The sequence below is a fragment of the Chiloscyllium punctatum genome, chromosome 41 (genome assembly GCF_047496795.1).
Source record: "Chiloscyllium punctatum isolate Juve2018m chromosome 41, sChiPun1.3, whole genome shotgun sequence".
NCBI classification, from domain to species: Eukaryota; Metazoa; Chordata; class Chondrichthyes; order Orectolobiformes; family Hemiscylliidae; genus Chiloscyllium; species Chiloscyllium punctatum.
In genome coordinates this window covers 13,294,813-13,314,743 of record NC_092779.1, presented here as the reverse complement: position 1 = coordinate 13,314,743, position 19,931 = coordinate 13,294,813, and the positions used below count along the sequence as shown (strand labels likewise).

Genomic DNA, 19,931 nt, shown 5'->3' with positions numbered 1-19,931 from the left:
TTTCACATGAGAAGGAAGAGAAATCAAGTGACCTGAAGCATTTTACATTTGGACTATATTGAGTAATGTGATTTATTCAGTCTGTCAGTCAGGGATTAAGAAACATTGAAGCTGCAAGCCAGGGAATTTGACTTTGTGTTGAAGGGCAGAAATAAGACCTGACATCAAATTTGGAAGGAAATTGAGAATTGTTATGAATATAACAGCTGATAATTTGCCCAGTAACCTGTGTGTTAGATACAGATCAGTTTATTTTTACAAAAACTTGAATGTCCAAAGTCCATAAGCTTGAAGAGTAGTAATGTGAACATTTAAATCATAACACCTTATTCATTTTCCAAGAGCACAAGGTAGAAATATTTGTAGCTGGTGTCCATTACAGATATTTTTGATATAGGTTTGTCATGTTACTTATGGTATCTCTTAAGAAGGCAAGCAAAACTAAGTTCAGTAGCATCTTTCATGACCCAAGGCCATCCCAAAGTGCATTAAAGTAAATAAAATGTTTTGTGAAGTGAACTATTAAAGTAATGTAGGGAACATGGCATGGTAAAATCACACAGGTGATAGAACAATGAACAAGTTTTTTTTTAAACTGACCTTGGTTGAAAGATTAACTTCTTTGTCTTTCATGGAATGTGAGTATTACCATGCCAAGTTGTTCCTGAGAAGGTGGTAATGAGACACCTCTAGAATTGCTGTATTCTGGGCACTGCAGGTGCACACAAAAGCTGTTAGGTGAAGAGTTCCTAGTTCGTCAGGATACCAAGAAGAGCATTTCTGCGTGTCTGAAGACAGGTGAATCTTCCAACTGAGAGCCTAGAGTGCTATTAATTGTGGCATATTTAACACCTTTAATAAAAATTAAGTATGAATTGACATTTGAACAATGGGTTCTCCTTGGGCTGATTTCAAGATTTTTGAATAAATGGAGAAATTTGAGCCCTTATTCATAGCTAAAGACAACTCCTGGCTGAAGAACTTATGATTGAATTTGGGATGGCAGTTCTATTCTGCCCCCTTAAACAGACAGTATGAATATGAACAGATAACTTTAGGTGGAAAAGAAAAGGAAGAAATAAGTGTTGTTTAAAAAGTTCAATTTTATATTTCCAAGGCATATAGTTTGTTCGTACATCTGGGTATGTGACTCTGAAGTCTGGATTTTCTTTTTACTGTGCTGAAATTCTGGTTCATAATTACATTGTCACCCCATTATTGTAATTGTGTAAACCAACATTTATAATCATATCTTAGTGGATAAAAATATCTCAAAGATCTTCATAGTAATATAATCAAACAACTGGATATCAAACTAAGAGAGCATACCAATAAATGAAATAGGAGCAGGAGTCAGCAATTCAGCCCCTCAAGCCTGCTCCACCATTGCTGTTCTGATTGTGACCACAAAACTGCATTCCCACTTAACCCAGATAAACAGTCTTTTCCATGCTTAACAAAATTTGATGTCATGAAAGCATAGCAGAAGTGAATCGTTAAATTAGGTTAGAGGTCAATTCGAAAGCAATGACCAGCATTTAAGAGAATATTTCATAAAGCAGATACATAGGTAAGAAGTGACATAGGTAAGTGACTTATGAAGAATGAAATAGAACGTTTGAAATTGTCCATTTTAGCAGAAAGAATAGATATGAAGTGTATTATCTGAACGATGAGAGACTTCAGAGTTTTGAAATGCAGATGGGTCTTAGTGTCCTTTTGCAAGAATCATGAAAGGTTAGTATGCGGGTACAAAAGGTAATGAGAATGTTAAATATAGTACTATCATCGATCATGAAGGGAACTGAATTCTAAAGTGGGGAGATTATGCTTCAGTTACACAGGGCACTGAGAGACTGCATCTGGTGCCTACTCCTCATACTGAGTATGTAGGGAAATTAATAGGGATAAAGACTGATAAGTCTCCTGAGCTGATGGGATTTATCCTAGTACATTAAAAGAAGTAGCTACAAAGACAGTAGATGCATTGTTAGTAATATTTCAAAAATCATTAGATTCTAGAAAGGTGTTGGAAGATTGAAATTCTGCCAAATTATTACTTTATTTAAAAAGTAAGGAGACAAAAAAAGGCAGCTATTGTCCACTTAGGTTAACGTCTGTTATTGGGAGAATGTTAAGAAGTTGAATATAAATGATGAAATAACAGAGCATTTAGAAACACATTTGATCAAGCAGAATCAGCGTAGCTTCACAAAGGGGAAGTCATGCCTAATAAATCTATTGGAATTCTTTTTAGGAGCTAACAAGGTGCATCGATAAAGGGGAAGCAGCAGATGTAATATATTTGGATTTTCAGAAGACATTTGATAAGATGCCATGTATTAAGCTGCTTAATGTTGGTATATTGCTGTGAATAGAAGGTTAGCTAAGTAATACAAAACAGAGAGTTGTGATAAGTGTGGTATTATCTTAGGAGGCTCAACAAGGTAGATGTGAAAAGCTTGCTTCCTTTTTTGGGGAATCTAAGACCAAGGGCATAACCTCAGAATAAAAGTAATTAGATTAGATTACATTACAGTGTGAAACAGGCCCTTCGGCCCAACAAGTCCACACTGACCTGCCCATACCCCTACATTTACCCCTTACCTAACACTACAGGCAATTTAGCATGGCCAATTCACCTGACCTGCACATCTTTGGACTGTGGGAGGAAACCGGAGCACCCGGAGGAAACCCACGCAGACACTGGGAGAACGTGCAAACTCCACACAGTCAGTTGCCTGAGGCGGGAATTGAACCCGGGTCTCCGGCGCTGTGAGGCAGCAGTGCTAATCACCGTGCCACCCACGAAAGGTTGCCCATTTAAAAGAAATAAGGAATTTACAGTCACTGGATAGTGAATCAATGGAATTGTTTACCACAGGAGGCTGTAGAGACTGAGTTATTAAGTGATTTAAAGGCTAAGATAGAAAATAAATAGATTCCTTTAGCGAATAAAGGAATCAGGGTAATGGGGAACAGGCAAGAAAGTGGAGTTGAGGATTATCATTTCAGCTATGATCTCATTGAATAGAGAAGCAGACTCAATGGGCTGAATAGCCAACTTCTGTTTCTATGAATTATAGTCTGATAATATTCTGAGGATCCAGAGTCAAATCTCACAATGGAAGATGGTGCAAGTTGAAGTCAACAAAAATCTGCGATTAAAACTTTAATGATCGTCATGAAACTATTGTTGACTGTTATAAAAACCCATCAGGTACTTTAAGGAAGAAAGAAAAGCTAAATAGTGGGTCTGGTCTACTTGTAACTCCAGACCTACTGTACTGTGGTTGACTCATAATTCATTCTAAAATGGCTCAGCAAGCCATTCAGTTGTATCAATCATTAGTTTATTTAGTTTAAAATCCTCTGAAATAAAAGGAATGAAATTGGACAGACCACCTGGCATTGAGTAAAGGACAAACTCTGTTCTGTTGACTCTGCAAAGTAACCCCCGCTACCATCTGCAAGCTAGAACAAAAATTTGGATTTTGTGCTCCTAAGAGAAAAGGCTGAGCTAATTTGACTTGATAAGGCTCTAGTTTTGATTAAGCCTTACTGTCCTTCCACAGGAAGCCTCGTTAAACCTACCTTCAGGCTGGCAACTACTGAACTTAAACTGAAGATTTCAAAATAAATTATTTCATTTCTCATCGACCTGTTTGGACATGACCTAGAGGCAGGGACATTGCATCACAAGACCTCTTTAGATTTTAGTTTAATGCCAACCACAAACAGCAAACAAAATTAAATCAAAAATAAAAATGTAGACTTTCTTATCCAACAACTGTAAGCGCCCAGTTGTGTTACTATTTAGAAGGCTGACTTAGAGATTTCTGAGAGGTGAGTTCTACGGGAGGCAGGAAATGGTGTCTAACAGGAGAAAGGAAGATAGAGAATCTATAATGGTATTTTAACTGAATGCAGTCCAGCATCATATTAAGATCACACATATATTTTAACCATTTCTAAAGTGAAATTGCAAGCATCATGGTCACTCAAAATAGTCAATATACAAATAAAGAAAGTTGAGAAATTTGCTCATTTAATTAGAGCTTACTTCACTGACAGAAATCAAAATATATTTCTTACTGTGTCAACAATTGATTTCCTGGATATCATTTAATACATTCTTTAAAGCCCAAATTATCCCTTCTCATGTGAAGACTTTGTTTGCAAATGTTGTTTGAGATGGCTAGGATTATTAAATTGGAGAGGGTTCAGAAAAGACTTACCAGGATGTTGCAGGGACTGGACGGTTTGAGAGACTGGGTAGGGTGTGACCTTTTTTTACTGGAGCATAGGAAGTTGAGTGATGACCTTACAGAAGTTTATAAAATCCTGAGAGGCATAGATAAGGTGAATTGCAAAGGTCTGCATTCAAATCTAGGGGGCATATTTTTAAGGTGAGATAAGAAAGATTTAGAAGGAACCTGAGGGCCAGCTTTTTCACAAGAGGGTGGTTCATATGTGGAATGAATTACCAGAGGAAGTGGTAGTTACAGGTACATTACAGCATTTAAAAAACATTTGGATATGTAATGTACATGAATAAAATAGGTTTAGAGGGATTTAGGAGAAAGTTGCAGGCAAGAAGAACTATTTTAGTTTGGGATTACAGTTGGCATGGATGAATTGGACTGAAGGGTCTGTTTTCTGTGCTTTGACTGTGAGGGAACAGCTTTTTGGTTCTGCCCTGAACCTCATTTTTTTATCTAACTCTGCAATAAAAATGGCCCTGACTAAAACCATAAACAATATTCTTTGTTGTAATACGTCATCAAGAATCCAGAGAAAGTATATTCCTGTCAGGGTGAAAGGGAAGGCTGGTAGGTATAGGGAATGCTGGATGACTAAAGAAATTGAGGTGCTGGAAAACTGCAGCAGGCCACGCAGCATCCGAGGAGCAGGAGAATCGACGTTTCGGGCATAAGCCCTTCTTCAGACGTTGATTCTCCTGCTCCTCGGATGCTGCCTGGCCCACTGAGCTTTTCCAGCACCATGCTTTTCAACTCTGGTCTCCAGCATCTGCAGTCCTCACTTTCTCCTAAAGAAATTGAGGGGTTGATTAAGAAAAAGAAGAAAGCATATGTCAGGTATAGACAGGATAGATTGAGTGAATCCTTAGAGTATAAGAAAAGTAGGAGTATACTTAAGAGGGAAATCAGGAGGGCAAAAATGGGACATGAGATACCTTTGGCAAATAGAATTAAGGAGAATCCAGAGGGTTTTTACAAATATATTAAGGACAAAAGGGTAACTAGGGAGAGAATAGGGCCCCTCAAAGATCAGCAAGGTGGCCTTTGTGTGGAGCCACAGAAAATTGGGGAGATACTACATGAATATTTTGAATCAGTATTTACTGTGGAAAAGGATATGGAAGATATAGACTGTAGGTAAATAGATGGTGACATCTTGCAAAATGTCCAGATTACAGAGGAGGAAGTGTTGGATGTCTTGAAATGGTTAAAAGTGGATAAATCCCCAGGACCTGATCAGGTGTACCTGAGAACTCTGTGGGAAGCTAGAGAAGTGATTGCTGGGCCTCTTGCTGAGATATCTATCATCGATAGTCACAGGTGAGGTGCCGGAAGACTGGAGGTTGGCAAACGTGGTGCCACTGTTGAAGAAAGGTGGTAAGGACAAGCCAGGGAACTATAGACCGGTGAGCCTGACCTCGGTGGTGAGCAAGTTGTTGGAGGGAATCCTGAGAGACAGGATGTACATGTATTTGGAAAGGCAAGGACTGATTCGGGATAGTCAACATGGCTTTGTGCATGGGAAATCATGTCTCACAAATTTGATTGAGTTTTTTGAAGAAGTAACAAAGAAGATTGATGAAGGCAGAGCTGTAGGTGTGACCTATATGGACTTCAGTAAGGCATTCGACAAGGTTCCCCATGGGAGACTGACTAGCAAGGTTAGATCTCATGGAATACAGGGAGAACTAGTCATTTGGATACAGAACTGGTTCAAAGGTAGAAGACCTGGTGGAGGGTTGTTTTTCAGACTGGAGGCCTGTGACCAGTGGAGTGCCACAAGGATCGGTGCTGGTCCTCTACTTTTTGTCATTTACATAAATGATTTGGATGCGAGCATAAGAGGTACAGTTAGTAAGTTTGCAGATGACGCCAAAATTGGAGGTGTCGTGGACAGTGAAGAGGGTTACCTCAGATTACAACAGGATCTTGATCAGATGGGCCAATGAGCAGAGAAGTGGCAAATGGAGTTTAATTCAGATAAATGCGAGGTGCTGCATTTTGGGAAAGCAAATCTTAGCATGACTTATACACTTAATGGTAAGGTCCTAGGGAGTGTTGCTGAACAAAGACCTTGGAGTGCAGGTTCATAGCTCCTTGAAAGTGGAGTCGCAGGTAGATAGGATAGTGAAGAAGGCGTTTGGTATGCTTTCCTTTATTGGTCAGAGTATTGAGTACAGGAGTTGGGAGGTCATGTTGCAGCTGTACAGGACATTGGTTAGGCCATTGTTGGAATATTGTGTGCAATTCTGGTCTCCTTCTTATCAGAAAGATGTGAAACTTGAAAGGGTTCAGAAAAGGTTTACAAGGATGTTGCCAGAGTTGGAGGATCTGAGCTACAGGGAGAGGCTGAAAAGGCTGGGGCTGTTTTCCCTAGAGCGTCGGAGGCTGAGGGGTGACCTGAATAGAGATTTACAAAATTATGAGGGGCATGGATCGGGTAAATAGACAAAGTCTTTTCCCTGGGGTCGGGGAGTCCAGAACTTGAGGGCATAGGTTTAGGGTGAGAGGGGAAAGATATAAAAGAGACCTAAGGGGCAACGTTTTCACGCAGAGGGTAGTACGTGTATGGAATGAGCTGCCAGAGGATGTGGTAGAGGCTGGTACAATTGCAACATTTAAGGGGCATTTGGATGGGTTAATGAATAGGAAGGGTTTGGAGGGATATGGGCCAGGTGCTGGCAAGTGGGACTAGAGTGGGTTGGGATATCTGGTTGGCATGGACGGGTTGGACCAAAGGGTCTGATTCCATGTTGTACATCTCTATAACTCTATCTCATCAAAGACTCTGCAGCCTTTGACATGATCAATCTCCCCATTCTACTCCAGTGCTCCATTGTCCAAACCAGTGAGACTTACATTGCTTGGATCACTTTTCTGTTTTCAGCTGTAAGCACAGAGCCTTCAATAAAGGCTTCCACATATGTCCACTGACCTCTGATGTCTCACAGTTTTATCCTTGGCCCTCTTCTCACTCTCATTTAAATGTTTCCTCTTAGTTATATAGTCAAGAGATTAAGAATCAGTATCTACATGTACACTGATGACATCCAGCTCCACTTTTCTACCATCTCTCTCAAGTCCTTCGTAGTTGTTAGGTCATTAAACATCCAGTATTAAATATTGTGTAATTTTCTCTAGCTAAATGTTTGGAAGACCAAATACCAAGATTTCAGTCTTTTCAATAAAACAAATTCCTTTTCTTCTCATTTTACTTCAGTCTCAAAGGCACTGTGGCAGGCTGAACCTTGATATCTTATTTCATCCCTAAACTATGTAAAAATCCACACGTAATCTGTATCTATGTTTTCATCTTTCAACATTGCTAAACTACAGTCTACCTCATCCTGCTATTGTAACCTGTGACAACTCCAGATATAACCATGCCAATGTTTTCCTTCAGCTACCCAGAATTAACTAATTTCAGTCCAAGGTTGTAAGCTAAGTGATAATGGACTAGGGAAAAACAGAAATAAATCAGTCCTCAATTAGAATGTCAAGTATTCTTTCCTTGTACTTTGAAATCCCATGTCCATGTTTGTAACGGAAATGAACTATGTCATCTTGCCATGCTTAATTACATCAACTGGAGAAGGCTAAAATTGCTGTACTTTCAATTTTAAATATGGATAAGCACTTTTTTATGGAAATTTTGACAGATTGTGCTTGCAGATGCAGTATTTTTAATGTATTAGTAGATTTTGTGACTAATTATTTGAATGAAAATATCTTTCTTTCATGTGACTATGATTCTCTTGTATCCTTGTTCTGCTAACCAACAGGATATGGACTCCAAAATAAGAAGGCTTATATACACTGAGGCTGATCTCACAGTGACTCCCATTATCGATAACCCTAAGGTAATCAGATCCAAATTTGCTTTTATATAATGTTTTAAATGTAAGTCTTAAGAGCAATTTTCTGTTTTGTTCAATGGTGATCAAGACATTTTTTAAGCGCCTAGCAGACCCGGAAGCTGGTGTCGCGCTAGCTTACCTGGGAAGGTTTTTTTTTCTTATAAAAGAGCGCAGCTCCAAGCCTTCGGCCTCACTCTCTGGGCGGAGCAGGTAACGGCTGTCTGGTGTTTTTTTTTAAGTCGCGGTAAAGTCCAGTTATTGTTTTTTATAACAGCTAAAATTTAAAGTTTTTTTTAAGCGCCTAGCGGACCCGGAAGCTGGTGTCGCGCTAGCTTACCTGGGAAGGTTTTTTTCTTATAAAAACGCGCAGGAGTTGGATGAACTGCGGATCATTCGGGAGGCAGAGGTGGTCATAGATCAGAGCTTCAAGAAGTAGTTACTCCGAAAGTTATAGAGAGATGGGTGACAGTGAGGGGGAGTGGGAGGAAGCAACCAGTGCAGGGACCCCCTGCGGTCATTCCCCTCAAGAACAAGTATACCGTTTTGGATACTTGTGGGGGTGATGACTTACCAGGGGTAAGCAACGAGGTTCAGGCCTCTGGCACGGAGCCTGTCCCCGTTGCTCAGAAGGGAAGGGTGGTGAAAGGTAGAGCGATAGTTATTGGGGACTCAATAGTGAGGGGCACAGATAGGCGGTTTTGCGGGGGCGACAGATTGGTATGTTGGCTCCCAGGTGCAAGGGTACGTGATGTCTCGGATCGTGTTTTCCGGGTCCTTAAGGGGGGAGGGGGAGCAGCCCCAGATCATGGTCCACATTGACACCAACGACATAGTTATAGCTGGGGGCAGGGAAATTATGATGCGGTGAGGCATGACTTAGGATGCGTGGATTGGAAAAATAGGCTTCAAGGGAAGAACACAAATGATATGTGGAGATTGTTCAAGGAACAGCTAATGGGTGTCCTTGATAAGTATGTACCAGTCAGGCAGGGAGTAAAGGGTCTTGTGAGGGAGCTGTGGTTTAACAAGGAATTGGAATCCCTTGTGAAAGGGAAGAGGGCAGCCTATGTAAAGATGAGGCGTGAAGGTTCAGTTGGGGCGATTGAGAGTTATAAGGTAGCCAGGAAGGATCTAAAGAGAGAGCTAAGAGCAGCGAGAAGGGGACATGAAAAGTCCTTAGTTGGTAGGATTAGGGAAAACCCAAAGGCTTTCTATAGGTATGTCAGGAAGAAAAGGATGACTAGGGTAGGTATCGGTCCAGTCAAGGATAGTAGTGGGAAGTTGTGTGTGGAGGCGGAAGAGATCGGTGAGACACTAAATCAATACTTTTCGTCAGTATTCACTCAGGAACAGGACATTGTTGCTGATGTGAATACTGAGTCCCAATTAATTAGAATGGACGGCTTTGAGGTATGTTGGGAAGAGGTGTTGGAAATTCTGGAAAGGATGAAAATAGATAAGTCCCCTGGGCCTGATGGCATTTATCCTAGGATCCTCTGGGAAGCTAGGGAGGAGATAGCAGAGCCATTGGCCTTGATTTTTATGTCGTCGTTGTCTACGGGAATAGTGCCAGAAGACTGGAGGATAGCGAATGTGGTCCCCTTGTTCAAGAAGGGGAGCAGGGATAGCCCGAGTAACTATAGGCCAGTGAGTCTCACTTCTGTTGTGGGCAAAATCTTAGAGAGAATTGTAAGGGATAGGATTTATGAACATCTGGATAGGAATAATGTGATCAAGGATAGTCAGCATGGTTTTGTGAAGGGCAGGTCGTGCCTCACAAACCTTATTGAATTCTTTGAGAAGGTGACCAAGGAAGTGGACAAGGGTAAAGCAGTAGATGTGGTGTATATGGATTTTAGCAAGGCGTTCGATAAGGTACCCCATGGCAGGCTAATGCAAAAACTACGGAGGTATGGCATTGAGGGTGCATTAGAGGTTTGGATTAGGAATTGGCTGGCTGGAAGGGGACAGAGGGTAGTAGTTGATGGTATAGGTTCATCTTGGAGCGCAGTTACTAGCGGTGTTCCACAAGGATCTGTTTTGGGACCATTGCTGTTTGTCATTTTTATAAATGACCTGGAGGAGGGGCTTGAAGGCTGGGTGAGCAAGTTTGCGGATGACACGAAAGTCGGTGGAGTTGTGGACGGCGAAGAAGGATGTGGCAGGTTACAGCGGGATATAGATAAGTTGCAGAGCTGGGCAGTAAGGTGGCAAATGGAATTCAATGTAGCTAAGTGTGAAGTCATTCACTTTGGTAGGAGTAACAAGAAGATGGATTACTGGGCTAATGGTAGACTACTTGGTAGTGTGGATGAGCAGAGGGATCTTGGTGTCCATGTACACAGATCTTTGAAAGTTGCCACCCAGGTAAATAGTGCTGTGAAGAAGGCATATGGTGTACTGGGCTTTATTGGTAGAGGAATTGAGTTCCAGAGTCCTGAGGTCATGTTGCAGTTGTATAAGACTCTGGTGCGGCCTCATCTGGAGTATTGTGTGCAGTTTTGGTCGCCATATTATAGGAAGGATGTGGAGGCATTGGAACGAGTGCAGAGAAGGTTTACCAGGATGTTGCCTGGCATAGTAGAAAGATCGTATGAGGAAAGGCTGAGGCACTTGGGGCTTTTCTCATTGGAGAAAAGAAGGTTTAGGGTAGATTTGATAGAGGTGTACAAGATGATTAGGGGTTTAGATAGGGTTGACAGTGAGAACCTTTTTCCGCTAATGAAGTCAGCTGTTACTAGAGGACACAGCTTTAAATTAAGGGGTGGTAGGTATAGGACAGATGTTAGGGGTAGATTTTTTACTCAGCGGATTGTGAGTTCATGGAATGCCCTGCCAGTATCAGTGGTGGACTCTCCCTCTTTATGGTCATTTAAGCGGGCATTGGACAAGCATATGGAGGTTATTGGGCTAGTGTAGGTTAGGTAGGCTTCGGTCGGCGCAACATCGATGGCCGAAGGGCCTGTACTGCGCTGTTTTTTTCTATGTTTAATATGAATGGAAGTACTTACAAAAATCCATTTTTTTGTAAAGCCTATTCACTGAGAAATTTGTGTACTTATGTTCAGAATAAGGAATTAGGAAATTGCCCTCCCACTTATGGGCAAAAAATATTCCTTCAAAACCAAAGAATTTGAAGTTGGGATTCTTCGATAAGCTGCAGAAAGGAAGAAGTTGTATTGTCTGTTTGCTATTTTCTATCCGAGCGCTATTTAAACCACCAAATCAACACCCGAAATAAAAGACACTAATACCTACCACTCGCTATTTAAATCCCACAAAGAACCCTCAATCTGTTATGGACTAGGTCATACCCTTGAAACATTTTTAAACAGGTAGCCCAGACTGTAACTTTGCTATTTGTTTAGCTAGGTGTATAGTGGATGTTCCCAGTGTAAGTTAACTGGGTCAACTGCCAATTTTTAAACAAATAAAATTTATTTACAAAATTACGGAATGAAACACAAAGAACAGAAAATAGAATACCAGATAACTTATCATATCCAAACCTGACTTAATGATGCTGTTCCAAAACTACATGCAACAGTCCCAATACACACACCCCTTAGCACAGAAGGTAAGATCAAACAAAGGCTTACAGTTTGCAAGGAGAGAGGGAGAAGTCCAGTAGCTTTTCACACATTTCCTGCTGTAACTGAACCAAAACACCTCCGCTACCAGGACTGGTTATACAAGTTATTTCTAAGGCATGAAAGAATTTGGCCTCGGGTGTCACATGTTTAGGGATAAACAAAATGGGCCCAATAAACCATTCATCTCTCTATCAACTCTGTACCGTTTTGGAGCCTGGTCTGTTTTTGACATCTCTGAGAACAATCAAGGACACAGTAACTTTGAGAAAAAGGAACAGCTTTTGAGAAAAGGACCACTTTTGTGACTATTGAAAGCTGTCTGATAAATAATTTATTGTCTGAAGAATATAATATACTTATAATTTGAAGTTGAGAAACAAGGTTGATTTGAATTCAGCGAATTATCAACATAGTAAAGGAGGAATTGTGTTGAAAATAAATCAAATGATTTGAACTGAACAGCATTGAGATGAAAATTAGAGTGCATGGAACTTGAGGCTTAGTAGGATAGGATACTTTGTAATTTGTTTTAGATATTCTATTGTTTATCCAATAAATCCATAAGATACTATTTACTATATCTCTTTGTGTTGTAAAACATAGCAGTTTTAAACTGTAAGCTGCCCTTATAAACATATTTTCTGTGCATTTTTTCTTACAGATATTGAAACCAACACCCATGAAGTTTGATCTTAAAACACTAAGTGTTCCAGCTTATTCAGGTAACTGTAAATACACATTTGATAGAAATATGAAGAAAGGAGAAAATAAGGTTGGAGTAGAGATAGAATCCCGTAATTTTAGTACTGTAGAGAAAGTGAGGTTTGAAACTTAGCTCAGGTTGATTAGCAGTTTTTGGATTATATCTTCAACCTGAGTGAGTTGGTGGGGATGTTGGAGTGATAGTAATGACAAAGGAATAGAAGTTAATAACTCCAGAAAATTATTTGTTTAGCTAGTTTAATTGAGAACTTCGACCTCTATTGAACAGAGAGTCTGGCTCCCTGGAAGCTGTGGAAATGAGGCAAATAGTGGAGTATGTTGGGGCGGCATGATTGTTCAGTGGTTCGCACTACTGCCTCGTAGCACTGGGTACCCAGATTGGATTCTCTTCTCGGTGACTGTCTTTGGAGTTTCCACATTCTCATTATATCTGCGTGAGTTTCCTCTGGGTGTTCTGGTTTCTTTCCGCAGTCCAAAGATATGCAGGTTAGGTTGATTGGCAATGGGAAATTGCCCATAGTGTCCAGGGATGTGCAAGCTAGATATAGTAGCATTGGGAAATGCAGGATTACAGGGATCGGGAGGGGATGTGTTGGATAGGGATGCTCTTCAGCAAATCAGTGTGAACTGGCTGGGCCATAAAGCCTGCCTCCACACTAGGGATTCTGTGGTTCTATAGATTGGGTTTTCATGGGAATAGTTGCCAGAACAAAGATTGGCCAGATGCCCATCCATCGCCATCTTCTTTAAATTGTGTAATGGAATTTTGTTGAACCATTATTAGAAGAAAATGACGGAGCCTATGTTTCAAATCTAATCTGAAAGATTGCTCCTTCAATATAGAACTCCCTGCAACATTTCTTGAATTATTACTTGAAACTGAAAGCTTCTGGTTTGTAAGTTAGTATACTTAACCTTGACTTAAGCTAATGTTATTGAGAGCTATTAGCCAACTAACCTGGTCATTTCTTATTGATCGCTGCCTATCAATATTCATTACTTCTTTCCCCTATGGTGTCCTTTCCCTATTTCAGATAGGCACAAAAATAACTCGATGTGAGAGAAAATAGAACTTATTTACCACGGAAGTGCTTTCAGTTCTTGGCTCAGACTACAATTATTGAATAAGCAAACTTGCAGAAAATACCCCTAAAGCTAGTTATTAAATAATCTGCTTTACAATTCCCCTTTATGTTGATTAGCCTACAAAAAGTGAATCAAAATACTTTGGTGATGTTTCTTATTGGGGAAGGACATGCTACTTTAGCAAGCTGTGAGCTGTCACTTTTAAAATAAAGAAAACCTCTGCTCTAGTCAAATTATGTATTCCTAAATTATGTTGTATTGTCCTTCCCAGCAGATGTGCTGATTACATTTTATTCATATTTGTTTCCCTCTGACACTATCTAAAGGTATGATCACTATTTCTATATCTGGGAAGTATGGATAAAATGATTTTGAATTCTTATTACTGCTCAATGACAATTTTATATGAATAAGGTAAACATCTGCCATATTTAGATGACATTTTTGGATCCTGAGATTTCAGAAGAGCAATTGGTATGTGTTCCACAAAATTCCAAATAGAAAAGGATAGACAATGAACAGCTATTTTTCTTCGCTACCAGTCCTTTAGATATTTTTCATCAACCTATTCAGGGATATTATTACACACCTCTGGTGCAGGTGAGGCATCAAACCGGGCCTCTTGGCTCAGGAGTAGGACTCTACCACTGCACCACAAGAGGCCTAAAGAATAACTCTTCAACCACTTGAGCAATTGAGTGTTTACCTGTCGGTTGGTTATGTTAACTTCACAGCATTTTGCATTTTTCCTTGCTGATGATGCTTTAATAGTTAAAGAATGTGTTAGGGCTGTCTAAGCAAACCATTACATTGTAAAGTTTTGAAAAAAAGTGTAATTGTGGTTTGGTAAATTGCAGCGGAGAAACTGGTATCCCTAAAGGGACAGGACTGGAACAATTACATACAGCACCTGTGCTCATTGATTGAAGCTGGAGAGAAGACGTCAGGGGCTCCAAGAGCTAAGTTGAACTTGATATGCTATCTCTGTTCAGTGGCCAGTCACAAAGAAGCTGCTACAAGACTAATCGACTCGCGACTGGTAAGTGACGAATCTTCAGTGTTCAATAGCTGACTGCAGAGACCAAGCATTCCATTAGTATGTAAGATGAATTCTTAGAATGATGACATAATTTTCTATTTATGACCACTTGACCCTGTCATGGTATAACTTGATTTTGTTTGAATTCCAGAAGTGGGACAAAACAGTCTTTCTGTATTGCTGGCATTTTGACATTTTAAATCCACTGCATATCTACAGGCTTATTGCAAGAAATTTGGCTGTTTAGCTGTGGGAGTAGTTGAAAGCAGCATAGTCCTTCTTCCAGTCTCTAGTCCAATGATCAGATTGGAAGGTGTTACTTACTTCGTACTTGAAGATAATAACCTGATATTGGAATAGCATCATAGAGTCATACAGCACAAAAACAGGCCCTTTGCCTCAACTAGACAATGCTGACCAGGCTTCCTAAATTTAACTACATCCATTGCCTGTGTTTGACCCATATCCCTCTAAACCTTTCCTATCCGTGTACCTGTCCAGCTGTCTTTTCAATGTTGTAATTGTACCCACCACTAACACTTCCCTCTGGCAATTCACTCCATGTATGCACCACCCTCTGTGTGGAAGAAGTTGCCCATCAGGTCCCTTTTAAATCTCTCCCCTCTCACCTTAAACTTATGCCTGTTAGTTTTGGACTCTCCTATCCTGGCGAAAGGATCCTGGCTATTCACCTTTCCTATGCCCCTCATGATTTTATAAAACCTCTATATGGGCTCAGCCTCCTACACTCCATGGGAAAATGTCTCAGCCTATCCACCCACTCCTTATAACTCAAGCCTTCCAGTCTCATAAGCATCCTTGGAATTTTTTTTGCGCCCTTTCCAGTTTAGTAACATCTTTCCTATTTGCAGAGTGGCCAGAATTGTATTCAGTACTGGAAATGTGGCCTTATTGATGTATTGTACAATTGTAAGATGATGTTCCAACTCCTTACTCAATGCTCTGACCGATAAATGCAAACACGCCAAATACCTTCTTCACCACCCTGTCTACCTGCGATACTACTTTCATGGAACTATGTCCTTGCACCCATCAGTCTCTTTTTTGACAACACTCCCCAGGGCCCTACTATTAACTATGTAAGTCCTGCCTTCATTTGTCTGACAAAATTGCAACACCTTGCATTAATCTAAATTAAACTCCATCTGCCATTCTTCGGCCCCTGGCCCAAGTTGATCAAGAGTCAAAATTAGAGTGGCGCTGGAAAAGCACAGCAGGTCAGGCAGCATACGAGGAGCAGGAAAATTGTGTTTCAGGCAAAAGCCCTTGATCAGGAATGAGGCCAGGATGAAGGGCTTTTGCCCAAAACGTCAATTTTCCTGTTGCTCAGATACTGCCTGATCTGCTGTGCTTTTTCAGCACCAGTCTAATCTTGACTCTAGTCTCCAGCATCTGCAGTCCTCACTTCTGCCCAGTTGATCAAGATCCTGTTGTATTCTTAGATAACATGGGGTGGCACTGTGGCTCAGTGGTTAGCACTGCTGCCTCACAGCGCCTGGGACCCTGGTTCGATTCCTACCTGGGGCAACTGTCTGTGTGGAGTTTGCATATTCTCCCCTTGTCTGCGTGGGTTTCCTCTGGGTTCTCTGGTTTCCTCCTACAATCCAAAGATGTGCAGGTCAGGTGAATTGACCATGCTCAATTGCCCATTAGTCAGGGGTAAATATAGGGTAGGGGAATGGGCCTGGCTGGGTTACTGTTCGGAGGGTTGGTGTGGACTTGTTGGGCCGAACGGCCTGTTTCCATACTGTCGGGAATCTAATCTAATCTAATCTAATCATAACATCCTTCACTGTTCATTATATCACCAATGTTGATGTCATCTGCAAACATACTAACTATGCCTCCTATGTTTTCAGCCAAATCATTTTGTATAACTGATGAACAGCAGTGGACTCAGTACTGATCCTTGCGGTACACTGCTGGTCACAGGCCTCCACTATGAACAACAATCTTTGACCACCACCCTCTGTCTCCCTCTGTCAATTTGTATCCAATTGGCTAGCTCTCCCTGCTTTCCATTTGATCTAACCTTACTAACCAATCTACCAGTCTTGTTGAAGGTCTTGCTAAAATCCATGTAAACAATCTCTACCACTCTGCCTTCATCTATCTTCTTGGTCACCTCTACAAATTAATCACTCAAATTTGTGTGACACGATTTACCATGCAAAAAGCTATGAGGACTATCATTCATCAGTCATTGCATTTCCAAATGCATGTAGATCCTGTCTCTCAGAATCTCCTCCAACAACTGACGTTAGGCTCACCAGTTTGTAGTTTCCAGGCTTTTCTTTGTAGCCTTTCTTAAATAATGGCATAACATTAGCCTCCCTTCAGCTTCTGGCACCTCACTCATGGCTGTCAATGATACAAGCATCTCTGCTAGGGGCCCTGTAACCTTTTCCCCTAGCTTCCCAGGGGGCATGGTGGCTCAGTGGTTAGCATTGCAGCCTCACAGCAACAGGGTCCCAGGTTCGATTCCAACCTCTGGCAACTGCTTTTGTGTGGAGTTTGCACATTCTCCCTCTGTCTCTGTGGGTTTCCTCCGGGTGCTCCGGTTTCCTCCCACAATCCAAAGATGTGCAGGCCAGGTGAATTGGCCATGCTAAATTGCCCATTGTGTTAGGTGCATTAGTCAGAGGGAAATGGGTCTGGGTGGGTTGCTCTTCGGAGGGTCGGTGTGGACTGGTTGGGCCGAAGAGCCTGTTTCTACACTGTAGGGAATCTAATTTAATCTAATCACAATATTTTGGGATGAATTTGATCAGGTCCTGGAGATTTGTGTTTTAAGACCTCCAGCACTTTTCCTCTTTGGCAATGTGGACTCTTTTCAAGACGTCACTATTTATTTCCCTGCGTTACCTAGCTTCCATGTCTTTCTGTACGATAAATATTGATAAGAAATATTCATTTAGGATCTCACCCATCTCCTGTGTTTCCACACATAGATTACCTCGTTGACCTTTAAGCCATCCTGTTGTCTCCCTAATTACTCTTTTGCTTTTAATATATTTAGAATCTCTTTGGATTCTCCTTCACCTTATCTGCCAAAGCGATCTGATGTCCCCTTGTTCCCCTCCTGATTTCCTTCCTAAGTGTACTTCTCACCCTCTGTACTCGTGAAGGGATTTACTTGATCCCAGATGCCTATACCTGACATACGCCTCCTTGTTTCTCTTGAACAGAGCCTCAATATCTCTCGTCATGCAATGTTCTCAATCCTGCCAACCTTGCTCTTTGCACTAACAGGAGCATGCTGGTGCTAAACTCTCATTATCTTGCTTTTGGAAGCCTCCCACTTACCAGACATCCCTTTACCCAAAAAACAGTTTCCTCCAATTAACTTTTGAAAGTTCTTCTCTAATACTATTAAAATTGGCCTTGCCCCAGTTTGGAATTTTAACTTCTGGATCAAACCTATCCTTTTCCATATCTATTTCAAAACTAATAGCATTATGGTTGCTTGTCTCAAAGTGCTCCCTGACTACTACCTCAGTCACTTGCCCTGTCTAATTTCCCAACATGAGGTCAAGTTTTGCCCCTTCTCTAGTATAGCCATCTACATTCCTCACCATCCAAACCTTTAACACAATGGCAGTCCAAGTCTACATTTTGAAAGTAAAAATCCCTGACTGTTACAATCTTTTCTTACAGCTATCTCACAGCAATCTGCGATTTCCCTACATATATGTTCCTTAATTTCTTGCTGACTAATGGAGTGGTTTATATTATCATATCAAAGTGATCACCTCCTTATTTCTCACTTTCACCTATATAGCTTCACGATCCCTCAAGAATATCCTCTCTTATTACTGCCACAGTTTTTCCTGAATCAAAAACGCCTCACCCCATCCTCTCTTGCCTCTCCTCCTATCCTCCTATAGCATCTGTACCCCCGAACATCGAGGTGCCACTCCTGTCCCTCCTTCAGCCATGATTTTGTAATCGCTATAATATTCCAGTCCTATGTACGTAATCATACATGAGTATGTTTGCCTTATCTGTCAGGTTTCTTGCACTGAAATAAATGCATTTTTATTGATCAGTCTTCACTCATTCCCTGCCATGCTCTTGCCTGCCCTGTTTAACTTGCTCTTTTTAACTGTTATATTTGCCTCAACATTTTCTTTTGTCTCACTACATTTAGGATCCCACCCCTCTGCCAAACTAGTTTAAACCGTCCCAAGTAGTTCTAGTAAATCTCCCCACCAGGACATTGGTTCCCCCTCCAGTTCAGGTGCAACTTGTCCCTCTTGTACTGGTCACCTCTGCCCCAGAACAGATCCTTATGATCCAAAAATCTGAATCCCTGTTCCCTACACCCGCTGTTCAGCCATGCATGTATCTGCCCTAGCCTCTTATTCCTGCTCTAACTAGCACATGACCCCAGGATTAATGCAGAGATTACTACCCTTGAAGACCTACTCCTTAACATCCTGCCTAACTCCCTATATTCACTCTGCCCTTTTTCTGCCAGTGTCATTGGTACCAATGTGGACAATGACCTCTGGCTGTTCATGCTCTCCTTTGAGAATTTGCTGCAACTGCTCAGAGATGTCCTTGATCCTGGCACCAGGGAGGCAACACACCGTCCTGGAATCTTGCTCACAGCCGCAGAAACGCCTGTCTGTGCCCCGGCTAGAGAGTCCCCTATCACAATTGCTCACTTGGACTTTGCCATACACTGTTTAGCAGTCATGCCAAGGAATTGGCTGTTGCTATTTTTCCCTGCAAGGCTGTCCTCCTCAAAAGGATCTGAAATTGTATACTTGTTTGAGAGGGGGCTAGCCACAGGAGACACCTGTACGACATGCCTACCTCTCCTAGCAGTCAACCATCTATCGACTGAAATGCACTGTGACCAACTACCTAAACCTATTATCTTTCACACACACTGCCTCATATGTGTCTTCAGTGTGTTCAGCTCTCGCTCCAACTGATCCATGCAGTTTGAGAGGATGAAATTTGTGTATTAATTTCTACTACAGATCTGATCTTTTTTTCTTTCTTCATGGGGTGTGGATGTTGTTGACAAGACTAGCATTTGTTGTCCATCTGGTGAAGGTAGTGGAGAGCCACTGCCTTGAACAACTGTGGTCCATCAGCTGCAAATATATTCTCACTACTGCTAGGAAGGGAGTTCCAGGATTTTGATCTCATGATTGTGACGCATCAATGCACAACATATTTTGAAGTTAGTTCCCATGCACCCGTTGCCTTTATCTTCCAGGTGATGGAGGTTGTGAGTTTGGAAGGTGCTATCTGAGGATTACTGATGAGTTGCTGCAGTACATCTTGTGCATGGTACACAGTGCTGCCACTGTGTGCTGGTTGTGGAAGGAGTACA

At 41.3% G+C, this 19,931-nt stretch overlaps 1 protein-coding gene across 5 annotated transcripts in view; it reads left to right on the top strand.

Annotated features, from left to right (window-relative positions):
* ulk4 (unc-51 like kinase 4) overlaps positions 1-19,931 on the top strand; it is a 495,283-nt gene that overhangs the window by 40,477 nt on the left and 434,875 nt on the right. For all 5 annotated transcript variants that reach the window (XM_072560398.1, XM_072560394.1, XM_072560397.1 and 2 more), the window contains 3 exons: positions 8,045-8,122; positions 12,374-12,434; positions 14,379-14,560. In XM_072560398.1, coding sequence (XP_072416499.1) covers positions 8,045-8,122; positions 12,374-12,434; positions 14,379-14,560 — 321 coding nt within the window. The remainder of the gene's footprint in view (positions 1-8,044; positions 8,123-12,373; positions 12,435-14,378; positions 14,561-19,931) is intronic.